This window comes from Mustela lutreola, chromosome 1 (assembly GCF_030435805.1).
Source record: "Mustela lutreola isolate mMusLut2 chromosome 1, mMusLut2.pri, whole genome shotgun sequence".
Taxonomy (NCBI): domain Eukaryota; kingdom Metazoa; phylum Chordata; class Mammalia; order Carnivora; family Mustelidae; genus Mustela; species Mustela lutreola.
In genome coordinates, this window is record NC_081290.1 from 47,040,440 (window position 1) to 47,058,197 (window position 17,758).

Here is a 17,758-nt window from a genome sequence, read left to right on the forward strand (position 1 = left end):
CTATCACCCATTGAATAAACCCCAAACAGGGTCTATGAGGCTATGTACTGTCTGACCCTTCCCTCTTGCACAGCCAGATCAAACGTTGTTCTCCCTCTTCCTCAAGATGCTCAGTCAAAATGATACTTTCACTTCTTCAAATAATTCAAATTCTCTCTTGCCTCATGGTCTTTCGCCCATGCTGCTACCATGATATGGAATGTTATTACCAACTCTTCAGAGATTTGGCTCCTGATCCTTTAGATTTTCCGCTAAATGTCACCTTCTCAGAAACCTTTCTTAACCAGCCTAAATTAGGTGTCCCCATACAAGTCATATTATTTTCTATCTTCTATCTCTCTTTTGTTCCTTGATAGTATTTCTCACAAGTTAAAAACAATTTATTTTTCCTATTCTCTCAACTGAAATGCAAGCTCCATGGGGAACTTAAAGTCTGATATCTCAATTGCAAAATGTTTTAAATCTTTTAATCATATAAAATAATAAAGGTATAAAATCACTTAAGCTAATGATATAACTTTTTAAAAATTCAGTAACACTCCTCACTCTCAATCTCCTCACTTAGTTTCATATTTCTACAAAGTTTTTACTAATCTTAGACCATTAATGATTATTTGAATCATGGAAGTGACTCAAACTACGTCTTCACACTTTTTTTAAAGGCAACGTAAAACATCTAAACAATGATACTCAATACATCACAGATCATTTCTACAACTATTCTACATCTTTATCTCCAGATTTAAAAAAAAAAAGTCGACAACTGAATACTTGTATTTGCCAGACTCTGTACTCAGCACTTTACACAGATTAAGTCATATATTCTTCAAACTCAGTTTAGAGTTAAGGAAATTAAGGTACTACAACATTGTAATTTATAAGAAATGCATGTATTTGGTCACGGAAAAGAGCAAAATAAAAACTTCATTTATCGTTGGTCTTCACCCACAGTTCCTGGCTCACAGCTCCCAAAATCCGCGGAATTTCCTGAGAGTTAAGAGCAAAGGGAGCATCTTTGTTGTATTTGAGCTCTAATACTCAATTCCTGAAAAAGTTTCAGAGCCACGAAAGTGAAATGAGTGTCTTATTATCCATAACAAACCCTTTCTACCACAACTAGGCTTATGTTAATGAAGGTGACTTACAAAGCACCTAAGGGATAGGGGCTGGTTGCCAGGGAAACCAACCTTGACTCTAGGGCTGGAACTTTCAGTCTCACCCTGATTTCTAGGGAGGATAGAGGGGCTAGAGGTTGAATTATTCACCAAGGCCAATGAGTTCATCAGTCCTGCCTACATAATGAAAACCCAATGTCTCCATAAAAAAACAAAAAGAGGGCAATTCAGAGAGCTTCCATCTTGGGGAACCAGAAAGCTTCATGTGCCATTAGGCAGAGCCCCAAACTCCAGGAGGATAGAAGCTCCTCTGTTTGGGATTTTGCCCGATATAACTTTTCATCTGGCTGCTGACCTGTATCTTTTAATATCCTTTGCAATAAACTGGTAGTAAATGAGTTTTCCTTAGTTCTGTGAGCCACTCTAGCAAATTAATCAAACCCAAGGTGGGGGATCCATGGGAACCTATGATTTACAGAGGATCAGTCAGAAGCACAGGTAACAAACCAGGGCTTGTGACTGGCTTCTGAAATGGAAGGTAGTCTTGTGGGACTGAGCACTCTACATGTGGGATCTGATTCTATCTCAGGTAGAAAACATCAGAATCGGGCTGAATTCTCAGACTCTCCGCTGGAGTCGGAGAACTGCTTGCTGGTATGGGCAAGTCTCCCCCGCACAGACTGGAATTGGGGCCAGAAACACTTTTTAAACATGAATAAATTAAATCACCTACCCCTGATTACAGAACCACTATCAGACTGGGACTCAAGCTCAAGCAATTCCACTCTAATCTAGAGGCTATGCTCCTGATCACACTGTACAAAAAGTGGGACCAGACTTACGGCCCAGAAAAAAGTTCAAGATGTAAAATGTTATGCTTCTTAAAACTGACATTCTTAAGGAATATTCATGAAAACAAATCACAAACAGGAATTACCCACTTACTGAGGTTACCAATTTAATTCTTTAAATTTTAATTTATCATAAAAATTTCCACATTGGTGGATTTTTTTTAAAGATTTTATTTATTTACTTGAGAGAGAGAGAACACACTAGCACAGAGGGAGAGGGAAAAGTAGACCCCTGCTTAGCAGGAGCCTGATGCAGGCCTCAATCCCAGGGTCCTGGGATCATGACCAGAGCTGAAAACACTTAACTGACTGAGCCACACAGGTACCACCCAGGAGGATTTTTAAGGTTATAAACTATTTGAGACCAATCCTAAATCTCCATCATACATAGTAATCTACAGATATGACAATAACCTCAGCAGGACTCTAAAGGATTAAATAAGATAAAACATACAAATGCCTGGCATAAATTTGAATCCCACATGCCGACACGGATGTTGATACACTACAAACAGGCTGACCATTGACTCTGCAACACCAGTAATTCACAACCTTCACTAAGCATTCTCAAATGGCAATGTCTATGATGTCATTCCCCACTCAGCTTCCTTCTCTCACAGTGCTATACCTTGCCCCATGTGACAAACTCTTTATAACATTTTTTTAAGGAGTTTATTTATTTGTGAGAGAGAAAGACAGAGTGAGCATGGACAGGCATGGCAGGGACATAGCAGAGGGAGAGGGACAAGCAGACTCCAGGCTGAGCACCCAGCCTGGAGTGGGCTTGTCCCTCTCCCTCTGCTACGTCCTGAGATCATGACCTGAGCCAAAACCAAGAGTCAGACACTTAACCAACTAAGCCACTTAGGCAACCCCCCCTATGTGACAAACTCCCATGCATTCTCAGTGAATACTTCTGTAGGGAAAAAAAGCCCATGTTGGGCACGTGACTGGCTCACTTGTGGAGCATGCAACTCTTGACCTCAGAGTTGTGAGTTAGAGCCCTACGTTGGTGTAGAAATTACTTAAAATGAAATTTTTAAAAAACGTGTTTTAAATACCCCACCTCCCCACATCAAAATGCAATTCTATTAAATACAGCCCTTATGCCCCCCTCCTATCACAATGTAGCATCACCATTTAAAAGTCAGTATCTCCTCCTAGAATAAAAAGCAAGATCAGTATCTTATTAATCTTAAAATTCCAAACACCTAACTTGGTGACTGGCACATACAGTCACTTAAGTGTTTTGTTTATTTGCTTGTCTGCCTGTTAATGAAGACAAAAAGTAATACCATAAAGTAAACAAAAAAGTATTGTATTTATTAATACCACAACTTGTTCCAAAGAAGGGGAAGGGGGCTCGTTTTCAATATTGCAAATATATAATAAGGACCTTCTAATAGGTATTTTTAGAAATGCAGAAATGCTACGAAATAAGCTCCCACAGTAGATTTCTTTTAAAAAACAAATACAATATTATTACTTTTTTTTTTTGGATTATGCAATTCACTCTCAGATTATTTTCAAGTCTATATTGTTCTTGCAACAATGAAATTTCAGCATCTTTATATCCCCAGTTCCTTGCATCATATCTGGCACTAAACAATCCCTTAATAATGTTTAAAGCTTTATGTACAGACACACACACACACACACACTCACCAAGTGTGACTTTCTGACTTTTACCCTCCACCCTTCTTTTTAGGATCTATTTCAACAGACCTAGAACCAAACACTGGATGCAAATCACAAGGTCTATTTTAAAAAGCAAACTCAAAACATAGCAGAGTATCTATACCCCCAGTTGAACAAAGATTCAAAGTAGATTTTTTTTTTAATTTTGGTATCCAGAAACACAGAAGAAATATCAAGGATTAACACAGTTTGAATGTGTGTAACAAAGTAGAAAGAATTGCTAAAGATGAAAGTAAGGAAACAGGAGAAATTATATACTTATCATTAACAAAAAAGTTAGAGGTTTCTTGCTGGAAAATAGGAATAGAGAAGAAGGATTAACATCATCTATTTACTCAACATCAGATATTTGTAAAAAGGAAAAAAAAATAAGCACAATAACATGGACCTGTGAAATGTCCAATATGTTAAACAGCAGATAAAAATTGCAAGTAAGGGTTTTTTTTTCTTTAAGATTTTTATTTATTTATTTGACAGACAGATCACAAGTAGGCAGAAAGGCAGGCACAGAGAGGCACAGAGAGAGAGAGAAGGAAGCAGGCTCCCTGCTGAGCAGAGAGCCCCATGTGGGGCTGGATCCCAGAACCCTGGGATCATGACCTGAGCCGAAGGCAGGGGCTTAGCCCACTGAGCCACCCAGGCGCCCCAGCAAGTAAGGGTTTTAAAAAAAACCTTTTTTACTTACTGAGAATCATTTAACAAACAACTACAAATCATTTTTGTTACTCCAGGGGTTTGTGATAAGATTGTTTAGTATTTTTAAATCACATAAATCATATTCACTTCAATTATTTTTTAAGTCAAAAACCTAGTTTTTAACTCAGTAAAATCATTTTTGAAGTGTGAAAGTTCTGTATACTGGCAAGTTTAGAAGGCCAAAAGAGAGGTAGAGAAAGCCTGCCTCTCTGCCTACTTGTGATCTCTGTCTGTCAAATAAATAAATAAAATCTTAAAAAAAGAGAGAGAGAGGTAGAGAAAGAGAGAACAAGTAGAGGTAAAAGTAAGTTAAACAGAGGCCAAGATCCATAAGCACAAAGAAAGACAAATTTATTTTGCAAGAAACACTGGGACAAGATATAGGTGCGTGGGGTCTGAGATGAATATTAGTCCAAATAACTGTTCTGGTATTACTCTGTGGTTCTGGGGGTAAGGCCAATTACCAACATCTAAAGAAAACACTGAATAGCCACTATTTAACATTCTACAACTAATTTTAGTCTTCATCCTAAAGTTGTTTCACTTTACACTGCATGACTGAGGCAGCCTAGCAGAAGGAAAATTACTCTCAGGTCCGCAGCCATGATAGTTGTGCAGTATCACCTCAAGGGCCAAATGAAATAAAGCCAAAAGTCAAATCAATCATTGGCTTGGGGTTCCCTATCCCCAATTTAGAACTTTCCTAGTAATGAAGTTCTGTGAGGAGGAAATGTTCAGCTAGGCTAGAGGAACACAAGACTGAGGACAGAGACAGGAGAGAACAACCCTTAAAATTAGCAAAAATAAAACCAGTCAAGGAAAACAGTTACTGAAGACAGGATTAGATAATTCAAGAAGAACTAAATATCTAATACCTACTAATATAAAGTTCTGGAAGGATAAGGAAATGAACAAATCATTTAGATTTGTCATTTGAAATCATCAGCTAAGGATCAAGCTTGAAATTCATATGTGAAATTCAAAAGTTAATTTTGAAACAAATAATATGCCAGTATTCTAAGACACTGCCAGTCAAGGAAGGGGTGGGGGTGGGGAAAGTTCAACTTTGATGCAATATAGTATTAAGTCAACCTGGAAAGTTATCCTTTGTTAAGGAATAAATTTGTACTTTAAAATACGGAATACTAGGGGCACCTGGGTGGCTTAGTTGGTTGAGCATCTAGCTCTTGATTTCAGCTCAAGTCAAGGTCTCAGGGTCCTGGGATCCAGCCTTGTGTCCAGCTCAGCACTCTCTGCTAAGTCTGCTTGAGACTCACTCTCTCTCTCTCTCTCTCTCTCTCCCCCTCTGCCTCTCCCCCAACTTGCATGTTCGCTCTCGCTCACATGCACTCGTGCTCTCTAAATAAAGGATAAAATCTTTTAAAAGATTAAATCAAAATAAAATAATGATACTAAAAATACATTTCCTCTTGATATTTTCAAGGACTTTCACCAATCTAAGTCACGCTACAAAGGTTACATGTTTAAAATTAAACAATAATTATTGCTTCTTAGACTTCCTCTAGATTCCTTTCTAACAATAAAGCAAATTTTATAAAATTTCCTCTAAACATTTTCATCTCCATAATTTCATGATTAAAACTGTCAAGGCCTTTACTTCTATACAGCTTCCTAACTGGCCTCTTCATTTATCTCACATCTCCTCATTTCCATCCACCCAGACTGTGCTTTCTTAAACAAAGAGCTCATGTCACTTCAATGTTCAAAAACCACAGTGCTTTCCCAACCCAGCAGGAAAACAGAGTTTACTAAAGATCAAAATACCTCCTTAAGGCTTTTGTTTTACCTTAACAATAAAAGTAAATTTACATTCTCCATAACACATGCAAGTTCAGTACTGTTAAATGTTTTAAACTACTATGGATTAAATACTTGTTTGTTTCGCAGTTAGTAAAATGGATACGCCAAGAAAATGTATCATAATTCCCATACTCCCATGCACATGGCTGGGTACCCCAGTGTTAGATGTGTTGACATTTCAAAACAAAGCATATAAACTAAGGAATATTAAAGTTCTAGATAATTTGGATGGAATCTTCTTTCTCCTTGCATTTCCCACTACTTTATATACACCCTATACTTAACTCTAAAAAGAACTATTAATTTACCGCTTATTCTTGTATATTATGCCTTCTCCCAGAAAGCTCTTTCACTCATCTCCACAAGAAGTCCCTATTTATACATCAAGCTCCCACTCAAACCCTAACTTCCTCCTATTCCCTAATAGTCTTCCCTTCCCCAATATTTTGCAGTCTTTTATTGGTACTAGTCAGTCTGTCTCATTATGTTTAGTTGTGTCTAAGATGCATACAACATACAAGTTAAGAATCAAAGCTTTGTAAGCAGAAAAACTCAAGTCAATCTCTGACTATAATTACTAAGTATAACCTTGGGCGAGTTACTTAAGATCATCCTCTATGGCTTTCCTCATCTTTTAAAAGAAGATTACAGTAGGGTTATCGCCAACAGTGTTAATCTCAGAAATAAAACAGTGATGTATATACGGCACTTAGCACAATACTGACAGCTAGTAATAGTTTAATAAATATACATACTATTCCCAACAGGCACACTCATTGTCTCACTCCTTTTTGTATTCTTTCCAATTCCTACTGTACATATAGTATTCTGCATAGGTTTCATAATCGTTTGGCTGAGGGGAACCTGGGTGGCTCAGTCACTTAAGGGTCCAACTCTTGATTTCGGCTGAGGTCATGATCTCAGGCTCATGAAATTGAGTCCTGTGCCGGGCTTCACACTGAGTGGGGAGTCTTACTACTCTCCTTCTCTCTCAAATAAATAAATCTTTAAAAAAAATAATAATGGTTTGATAATAAAATCTGATAGTTCTTAATAAGATAAGGTCATAATTCTAGTGAATATCAATAATGGCTTGCTACTCATATTACTAACTGTGTATCTTAACATTAGCTCAACCAGTTCATACTTTGGCTACCATACACATAGATACAGATCTCAAGCATCATCTTACAAGTATTCTACACTGCATTATTATCAATGAGTAAGCCAAAATCCAAAAACACACAGTCACACAGAAGTCAAAATTAATCTAAAAACATAAGCATGTATCCAACCAAAAAGCAAGCCCTAAGCAAAGTAAAGAATTCTGGTATGGATCCTCCTATTGCTAAAGTTAAGCCAAATCCGTAACCCATTTTACCAACTGGCCCTCTAAGTTATTCCTATGTAAGGGGATTCCCAACAGACACCAATCAGTTCTATCATGGTATTCTCAAGAAAAGCAATGTCTCCAGACCAGTAAGATAATTCTGAAATGTTCAAAACAGACTAGATCAAAACAGATATAAGTAGATACTTAATCCTGTAGTTAGCAAGAGAACAAGACAAAACAAACAAACAAACAAACAAACAAAAAAAAAAGAAAGAAAGAAAGAAAGAAGAGGAAAGAAAAAGAAAAACCCCTTATCACAATGGCCAAAGAATGATGAAGAAAAGGACCAGTACTAGTTAACCTGGGAAGCCAAAAGAGAACACAGCACAAGACCTATCCATCAAAACGTGGCTTCAGGAAATCAGAAGCTAAACTCAGAAAGAGCAATTTCACAAAAAGAGAAACAATGGTTTCTAATACTATGTGAACTACACTATAAGTTTACCTATTGTCACAATGTAAACATCAACACTATAAATTCACTGTAAAATACTCCTCAAAGCAACATATATGTAACTACACTCAAGCCAATACTAATTTTTTTAAAAAGTGACATTTGCTAGGTAAATGTTAGGTATGCAAGGTGAAATGCTTAAAAATGAACCTTGAGATTTTTTACAGTGATAATCACGTTCATGTGAAGTATTTTCATCTAAATTAACAAAACCCCCATCACATACATGTGTTTAACACTAATGAGTGGCTCTTTCTAAATGGTATAACTTCACATTAAGAATATTTTAAGTTTTCACTGAAATTTTAATACTTCCAAAAGACATGTCTTAAAATGTTTTATATTGCAGGGGCACCTGAGTGGCTCAGTAGGTTAAAGCCTCTGCCTTCTGCTCAGGTCAAGATGGCAGGGTCCTGGGATCAAGCCCTGAATCTAGCTCTCTGCTCGGCAGGAAGCCTGCTTCCCTTCCTCTCTCTGCCTACCTCTCTGCCTACTTGTGATCTCTGTCTGTCCAATAAATAAATAAAATCTTTAAAAAAAAAAAAAAGTTTTATATTTCTAATATCATACTAATGATAAGTATTATAGTAAACCTTAACAGAGGCACTAAAGAAGGCTGCATTAATTCATTTTTAAGAAAAGATAGAACCAAATATTTCTGAAGCTAAAATTTGTTTTAAAAAATTCTGAAACAGGGGCGCCTGGGTGGCTCAGTGGGTTAGAGCCTCTGCCTTCGGCTCAGGTCATGATCCCAGGGTCCTGGGATGGAGCCCAGCATCAGGCTCTCTGCTCAGCAGGGAGCCTGCTTCCTCCACTCTCTGCCTGCTTCTCTGTGATCTCCCTCTGTCAAATAAATAAATAAAATCTTTAAAAAAAAAATTCTGAAACAACTTCTACAAGAAAACATGTTTTAAATGTTTCAGTTACAGTTGACCCTTGAACTTTGTTTGAACTCTATGGATTTAAACTTTGGGGGTTCACTTATATACATATTTTTTCCATACAGTACAGTACTGTAAATATATTTTCTCTCCCTTATGACTTTCTTAATAACACTTTCTTTACTCTAACTTACTTTAAGAATATAGTATATAATACAAATATGAAATATATGTCTATCAACTATTTAGGCTTCTGGTCACTAGTAGGTTATTCGTAATTAAGTTTGAAGGAGTCAAAAGTTATACTCAGATTTTTAACTGCACAGGTCAGCACTCCTGACCCCATTGTTCAATGATCAACTGTATTGTGCACACTTTGCCAGAATAAAGAACTGTGATATATTCATATACACAAATGACATATTTGCATATGTGTATTCTTTGACCTTCCCCTGCCCTCTCATAAACTATTTCTCGAGACCATATCTGGATTAGATCAATCACTCTTCACTGGGATCAATTCACAGATTCTAAATCTGTCAGACAAATAATAATAATAATGCTTGAATTATTAAAACACTGCCTTAGATAGTAATCAACAAACTTCATCACCAAGCCCTAATTTGCTTTAAATTTCAATCACTTTCAAAGCAAGAGCCCTAAAGATATATACATGTATATGTAATTTAAGCCTTTACTACACAGTATTATAAATACTGGTTTCACTTTATCAAAACATTTGCACACTCAATCCTGGAAACGTAATATAAAAAAGGAAAATATAAACCAATATTCATTATAATGGTGAGTCTGTTTCTTTTGATGATTTCTCAGTCTCTCTTTGTAAGAACACTTGCTTACTTAAAACTAAGCATGAGACAGATGACTTAAAAGCAATTTAGTCTTAAACTACACTAAACCTCAAAAGTAAAACTCTTGGAAGACAAAATCCAGTGGAAAAGAATGCTTTCAACATTTTATTTGTAAGAGGCAAACTCTTTATGATGTTGCTGAAGTATTAAAAATACCAATCTGTAGAGGAAAAGAAAAGATTTGATTTTGGCTCTCACTTTCAGAGCTATTAAGAATACTCACAGTTAAATGACAACTTTAATACAGAGCCAGAATACAATTCTTCTCTCAGAATTCTGTCAAGAATTTTCCACTTTCAAAATTCACATGTATCTTAGTTTTATTACTAATGCTCTCTACCCCACTTCTCTCCATTAATGCTTCCCAGAATATGATAAAGCAGTATTTTTTAGGTACAGTTTATGGTTCTACTTCCTGAAGTGTACAATAGCCATAATTTATTATGTTTGGGGTTTGGCCTAACACAAGTAGAAACCATTAAAGAAAGCACTATTCACACAATCAGAAGAATGGGAAAGAGCCCTATAGTGAAGAGCATATATAGAGCTCAAAAAAATTTTCAATATGCTCCAACTTTATTACAGACTTCAATCTACCACTTCCCAAGTATCAGTGCTACTGACTGTATTTACATAAACTTAGTAAAATGACAATTTAACTTGCACATTGTATAGTCAGATTATCTTAAATTTGAAATGGAAATGTTTAACTTGTTAAAAATTAGTGTTCCAACAAAGGGAAAGAATAAGAACATTCAAAATAAATTCCAGAGTTAATATTATTTTTGTAAACATATTTTAAATCACTATAGTACAAACTCACTTTGTGTGATCACACTTCTTATCTAATAACAATCACCTTTCCTTTTCCATGATGCCATAAGAGAAATTTAAATCTTCAAAAAGGATTATAAACAGCTGGTTAAAATTCCACCTGAAGTAATTTCCTTGCTATAATCTATATACTATACATTGTACTGTTATCAGTTAGGAAGTACTGAATTTTCTAAATCGCATGCCCTCCTACCAATTACTGATAAAACATTAGCCAATTATTTGTTAATCGAACTCTTCTGCTCAAGAAACCAAGAGTCATGCTCCTATATCTTCTAGAAGCCCAAATATTTGTTCCCTCCCTTCCTGCATGAGGCATTAAACCTTCTGAATCAGTTTTATCTTGCTACTTTCCTTAACCTTTGCAATTGGTTTTCTTACTAATTTCCTAATAATCACTGTTCTTCATTTTATCTGCCACAGTTGTATTTGGACAATAAAGACTATTAAAGCTTAAAGTTATTCCACCTATCCTTTCAAAGTATACTATGCTAATACTCATCATTCTGTAATCATTTTATCCAAATTTAACCAGTGATAGGTTTGATGTTTCAAGTTTCATTTAAAAGAGCTTGATATGTTTCAGAGTAAAGTAAAGATTCTGATCATTATGTTCTACACAACTTTGAAAGAGCCTGACAAAGTTTACCAACACCCTCCTCTCTGAACTAGTAAACACTCTGTCACAGAACCCAGAGAAGAGCTGCTTTGCTCCAAGAGTACAGCTCCTGGGCACTTCTCAGAGCAGCTGTTAGTAACTTTCAGGGGCCTGCTGGACTATCACTTTGGTTAAATCAATGATGGGTCATCTTGTTCCACTTTGCTTTTTCTTTTTAGTCTTGCAATCAGTGTAGAAAACCTACTGATGACCTTTAAATACAGTACAAAAATTTTAAAAATAAGCTTTGGCTCCACTACTTTTCCAAAAGAAATCGTTTCAAGATCCCTACATCATTACTTAAACCACACGTATCAGTTGTACGTGACACTGGAAGGCTTTAAAGAGATTCAATTTTCTTTCTAAACTTACTAAACATGTTCGCAAGTTTTAAATAATTTCGAGAACGTTCTATACTACAAAGGTGCTGGTGCGCTGTAGCAGAACTGTGCTGCTCAAATACAAGCCCCGAAACGAATATCCTGAGCCTAACAAATTATAGGTACATTTCTGGTAACCTGAAGAGCTTTCTGCACCCTTTAATCCCCCAGTGATGCTCCAAGCAGCAAATACTTCCCATCCTTTAAAACCTTCCTCCCAACCCTCCAAAAATACACGTTAGGTTTAGAGGTTTCCGCATACTAATACGGAACCACTAATACCATTAGGTATTACGGCTCTCAAAGAATCCTCTTTAGCAGCCTCCCCTGGGACATTGTGCTCAGCGAGGCTTTGAACCTGTGAGACTCGCTGCCAGCTGCCTTTGCAAAAGGAGCGCCACAAGCAGACTAAATACCGCAGTGCTGCGCTGACTTTTTGTAGCAGCTTTAAAAAAAAAAAAAAAAAAAAAAAAAAAATCAGCCCAGTACCCTGCACACCCTGCTGGCTCTTCTGCAGCACCGAAGAGAAACCACCGCATTGCTCAGCGAGGAACACTGGGGAGTCCGACTGTAGGGCGGAGAAGCGAGTGCCGTCGAGAGGCTCTGTCGAGGGCGGGGTGTCGGGGGTGGGGGTGGGAGGAGAAAGGCGTCCCGACTGTAGGGGACCGCGACCAAGCAGCGGCCAAGGCGCTGGCGTCTGGGCGCCCCGCTCCGCACCGCACACCGTCCGTGGCAGTCGTCTAGCGGGCACCCAGCAGGGGTACGGGCCCCTCCCGGGGATGGGAGTCCCGCAGCAGCCGGCCTTGCCCCGCCCGCCGCCCCCCGGGCCCTCACCTGTCATGAGCGCCGGACTGTCGCCAGCCGCCGCAGCGTGAGAGGAGACGGCTGCCGCGGCAGAGCCTGAGGCCCGCCGCCCGCGGAGGTGCCGGGACACCAGCTCGCATCCGTCCGCCGCTCCGGCCACCAGCAGTCCGAACACCAGCAGCGCAGCCCAGCACCACCGCCGCCGCAGCAGCCAGCCCGAGGCCGGGCCGGACGCCGCGGCGGGATGAGGGCGCGGAGGAGGAGCGAAGGGAAAGCGCGGCGGCGCCCCAGTCGCCGGCCGCTCGTCCGCTCCGCCAGGCGCTGCAGCCGTTGCCGCTGCGGGCGACTTCTCGGGCCGCCCTCGCCGCCTCGGACTCGAGCTCCTGCTGGGCGCCAGCCTGGTCCCCTCCGCACCGGCGGCCTCTGGAGCTCGGGTCCCGGCTGCGTTCATTGGTTCCGGTTATTTAAAAAAAAAAAAAAAAGGTGAGGGGCAGAAAGGTACGGCGTCTCCAGGCCGCGCGCGACACCCGCGCTCCTGCGGCGGCGAGACCGGGATCCGCTGCTCTGGCGCCTCTGAACACCAGCCCCAGCGCCCGCGCCACCGCCGCCGCGGCGCATCCCCCCGCCCCCTTCGGCCCGCGCCCGTCGTAGTACCACGCTCGGCCCCGATGCCTCCTCCCCTCACACACTCGCACGCAGCATACCAATCCCCCGCCTCCTTCAGCCTCTCCACGGCGCAAGCGCGGCCCTGCTGCACTGCGCCTGCGTGGCCCCACAGCCCCGCCCCCGAGGGCGTTCCCGGGAAGACTGGAGTCCCGTGGGGTAGCTGCTAACGCTCTCCTGGAGCTACGGAGTTGGAAGGCGGGGAGGAAGACCGGCATGTCCCCCTCCCCCATTCACGGACCCGCCCAGACAGCTGGAGGGTGGGGGTACCAAAGAGGCGGGACAAAGGAGTACAGACTTCCCAAATTGTTTGGGCAAGTTATAGGCGTGTAGACGACAACAAAAATAATTGCATGGGTCAGGAAAACCTTGTAATCAAAAACAGCGGCGTCTCTAGAATTTCAATATAGGTGCGGCTTACAAGATGCCTGCAAAGTGGAAGTAGAGGTTAGCAGAGAGCAGTATTTTATTTACTTAAAGCGCTTGGTACAAGCCCACGCGTCAGGTGCTCTAAAGCCTTTGCAGATTTACACATTGTAATTCTAAATGTTAGGTATTGGTATCGCTTATCAACCCCACTTTACAAATGAGCAAATTAAGGCGCAGAGATGGTAGGTAACTTGCCTCTAGGCCCCACAGCTAATTAGAGACAGGGACAGATTTAGGACCATTGGATGCAAATATTTGAAATGGATTTGCTTTGCCATCTTAACTATCCTATGTTCAAGCATTACCTGAACTCATCACCTCGCTACCACCCCAGCATAAAAATTTTTTGCTGTCCGTTTAAGTTTACAGAATGGTGGTTCAGATTTGGCTTTACCTACAGGGAATGAAGCACAATGCACCAGCGCCCTGCACACGCAGCACACGCAGAGGCATTCTCTCTTCCAGGAGCACAAAGTTAAGATTTGCAGATAGGGTTCCTGAGCATAAAGATCCTGTTTGGTATTAGTTTTTTGTTGTTGGGTCAGGGTTTGATTTTAGTTTGTATTGGCGGGTTTTCTCAAGTCAAGAAGCTACTCAAATTACACAGTCTCCCAAAGAATTTCGCAGTCCCATCTGGCCAACATAACCATGATTCATTTACTGTGGAAGAGTGGATGCACGGGAGGAAAGAATTGAGAATTTCTTTGAAGCTAATCAATCTGTCAACAATTATTTCTCTTTTTTTTTTTTAAAGATTTTATTTATTTATTTGACAGATCACAAGTAGGCAGACAGGCAGGCAGAGAGAGAGAGAGAGAGAGGAGGAAGCAGGCTCCCTGCTGAGCAGAGAGCCTGATGAGGGTTGGGGGGGATTGGGACTCAATTGCAGGACCCTGGGATCATGACCTGAGCTGAAGGCTGAGGCTTTAACCCACTGAGCCACCCAGGCCCCCAGACCAACAATTATTTCTTGACAGACTTCTTGGGGACAGTGCTTTAGATGGCAATTCTTTTTTTTTTTTTTTTAAGATTTTATGTATTTATTTGACAGGCAGAAATCACAAGTAGGCAGAGAGGCAGGCAGATAGAGAAGGGGAAGCAGGCTCCCTGCCAAGCAGAGAGCCCGATGTGGGGCTTGATCCCAGAACGGTAGGACCACGACCTGAGCCAAAGGCAGAGGCTTTAACCCGCTGAGCCACCCAGGTGCTCCTAGGTGGCAATTCTTAATAGGACGACAGGGAAATTATATTTCCCCTGCTGAAAGGCACAGCAATGAAGTCACACATTTGCTGAGCATCTACCAAAAGGAGAGAACTTTGCTAGAAGACCAGTAAAATATAAATAACAGGCTTGTTTTCTGCTCTTCAACATGTCATACACGCAATATTTACTGAGTGCCTAGTATGTACTCGGGAGGGTAATGAGTAGTGGGAATTCGAGAGGAATAAGAGACAAAAAAGTCAAGTCAGAACTCAGGGATATGAGAGACCACACAGTCCCTGCCTGGGGAATCTGAGGATCTTGTTTAGGAGATAAAATTTACACTCATTAAATAATTAGTGGCAAAAACAAAGTAGTAGCTAATTAGTTGCTAAATTGGGTACAGCAGGCTGTATTGCTATAGCAATAACTGCAGTATAAAACACAAACAAATTATCAAATCACTGAGGCCAAACTTCTTTAGACAAAGATTATATAGGATCCCCCCCCTTTTATTTTAAATAGGCTCCACACCCGATCTGAGGCTTGAACTCATTACCTGAGATGAAGAGTACCATGCTCCACTGACTGAGCCAGCAAGGCACCTCTCCTCTTTGAAAGATAAGGATGTTGGCAATTAGAGCGCACTGGACTTGGGGTTATGATTAACTGTTTATGCCTCTCACTGCTGGAGCCAGAAGGAGATAGGGAGGTACCTGGGAACACTGAGGAGACCTGTCACAAGCATGTCAGAGTTCAGCCCTAAATCCTTCATCTCGTATCATCTCTGACGTGGGTGCCAATGTTTCTATTAGAGTGGCCAGAATGCATCCTCTTGTTGTAGAGAGGCATAGCACCACTGTGCATCTAGCATAAACCTAAATCCAGAAAAGACAAAGTCCGGTGCTTTGGAAGGCAAGAGGTTCTATAGAATTACAGAGGCTTCCATTTACAAGCCGAAAACAAACACCAGGTGCCCGTTAGAGTAATCGCCTTCCTTTCTTTTGACTTCCTGTCCCACCTCCAAGCTTTTGCCTTCCCTTTCCTAGCTTCCAAAAAACTTTCTTTTCTCTTGCCAAATTCCCTTAGAATCTACGTTAAGCCCCTTCCTGGCCGCCTGCCTTCCTACAGCCTAGTTCTTAACGTCCAAACCTTATCCATTAATTTACAGAATGTCCTTATTGTCTGCTTTTCACCCATTCGCTACTTCAAGCATTTGATGGGGATCACTAAGCTTTAGAATGAGAGAAACCTGGTGGAAACTGCAACTCCATTATTTTTCAGCTGTGTAACCCGTAAGAAAAGTACTCTGCCTTGGGTTTCCGGAGGGGAGAATTAGGGACCACGTAACAATGCCCGCCCCACAGGGTTGCTGGTGGCTGCAATAGAGTAATATAACAACAGGTTCTGACTTTGCACGCTGCCTGGCACACAGGTACGTTTTCATCCCTCAGGGAAAACTGGCCCCAGGTTCCGGGCGTGTGTTCTGAGCGTGTTCCTAATTTAGGGAGAGCTCATCGCTCTTTGCCTGCGTGGTCGCTTGAGTTCATCTTCCGACAAAAAATTCCCTAACTCCGTAGGGCGCGCCCAGCACAGACGCAAGATCCGTCCACCCGGCCCCTCCCATCCCAGAAGCAAACCAGCCCTTCCCAAGCGTCGGGCTCGGTCCCCATCTTCTTCTCCCCCTTTTCCCGGGGAGCCAAGACAGCCCACGACTGCCAACCCGCCGCAACCCGGAGAACCGGATCTCATCCCGGGAGCGAAGCCAACAGCGCGCCTGCGCCACCAGGCAACCTCGCGCATGCCCGTTGTCTCCCACCGCCTTTTCCCCAGGTGCGCGAGCTCTCAGGCTCCCGCGGTTCCGGGACGCCGCGCGCCGCAGTTAGCCTGGCTTCCGGCTCCCACTCCGTGGGCGGTGCGTCCGGGCGACCGGCTGCCGCGGGATGACGTCGCCGCGCGGGCGGGCGCGGCAGGCTTTGGGTGGGCGTGGAGCCGGAGCTGAGGTGGAGGTTCGGGAGTGGGGAATTCCGGTCCGCGGTTAACTGAGAGGGGGGCTTCCTCCTGTGTCCCGCCCGCCAACCCAGCTTCTCTGGCCCGCGTTTCGCCTACAGAGGGATGTGCCAGTTTTCATGGCTTTGAGTCTGAAAAGAGTCAAAGTTACCATAAAAGAGTAACATAACAAAGAGTTAAAGACACCGTACCTCAAATAAGCCTCCAGTAAGGACATGGCTCTCCCGGAACCAAGATACAGGAGCTTCACAGAATCCCGGCGCCTGACGGGGAGTCACTCGTAACCCCGCTTCTGCTCATTACGGTGAAGCCCCTTCGAGAAATGCAAAGAGCTCCCGTAGGTGGAAGTCCTGTTGCGGAGCACCTTCTGTTTTCCCACTAACTCCCCACCCAGGCTCGCAAGGGAAGTGAGATCCTGAGAACTTTAGAAACATCTCTAAAGTGATACTATGTTATGATGGCCCCAGAATTCGAACTGTGAAGCCTCTGCAAATTTATATGGTCCTCAAATTGTTGATTGAAGCGCTAAGAAGAAAAAGTGACACAGTGGAAATCACTCATTAGCAAGATTCTTTCTCCTTAAAGCCAATAAGGCAGGGAATATTCCTCAGCTAGTTTGGAGAAGGTGGTAAGCTTTGTCATTGCATTCTTGCTTTGAAGAAGGAAGTCTTTTAAAGGGTATCCAGCATCCAGGGTACAAAACCAATTAACATAATATTAACATAGTTTTTTAAAAGCCATCCAACAGAGCAAAAGCAAGTAAGTTTTGCCCACCACAACTAATCAGTAGGCTTCTGGGGTATTATTTAAAAGGATGTTTGCTCTATTACTGCTTAATTTGAGGTGTTTCATGAGTACTATTTTTTTTAAGATTTTATTTATTTATTTATTTGACAGAAATCATAAGTAGATAGAGAGGCAGGCAGAGAGAGAGAGAGAGAGGGAAGCAGGATCCCTGCTGAGCAGAGAGCCCGATGCAGGACTCAATCCCAGGACTCT

At 41.6% G+C, this 17,758-nt stretch overlaps 1 protein-coding gene across 6 annotated transcripts in view; it reads right to left on the reverse strand.

The window, feature by feature from the left end:
- STIM2 (stromal interaction molecule 2) overlaps positions 1-16,970 on the reverse strand; it is a 147,938-nt gene extending 130,968 nt beyond the window's left edge. For 4 of the 6 annotated variants that reach the window (XM_059164071.1, XM_059164062.1, XM_059164052.1 and 1 more), the window contains exon 1: positions 12,488-13,103. In XM_059164071.1, the coding sequence (XP_059020054.1) occupies positions 12,488-12,908 (421 nt within the window). In that variant the 5' untranslated portion in view covers positions 12,909-13,103. Of the gene's footprint in view, positions 1-12,142; positions 12,164-12,487; positions 13,104-16,950 lie in introns of those variants that run through there. The other 2 variants (XM_059164087.1, XM_059164078.1) reach the window with 2 other exon arrangements.
- Between the last annotated feature and the right edge of the window lie 788 nt (positions 16,971-17,758).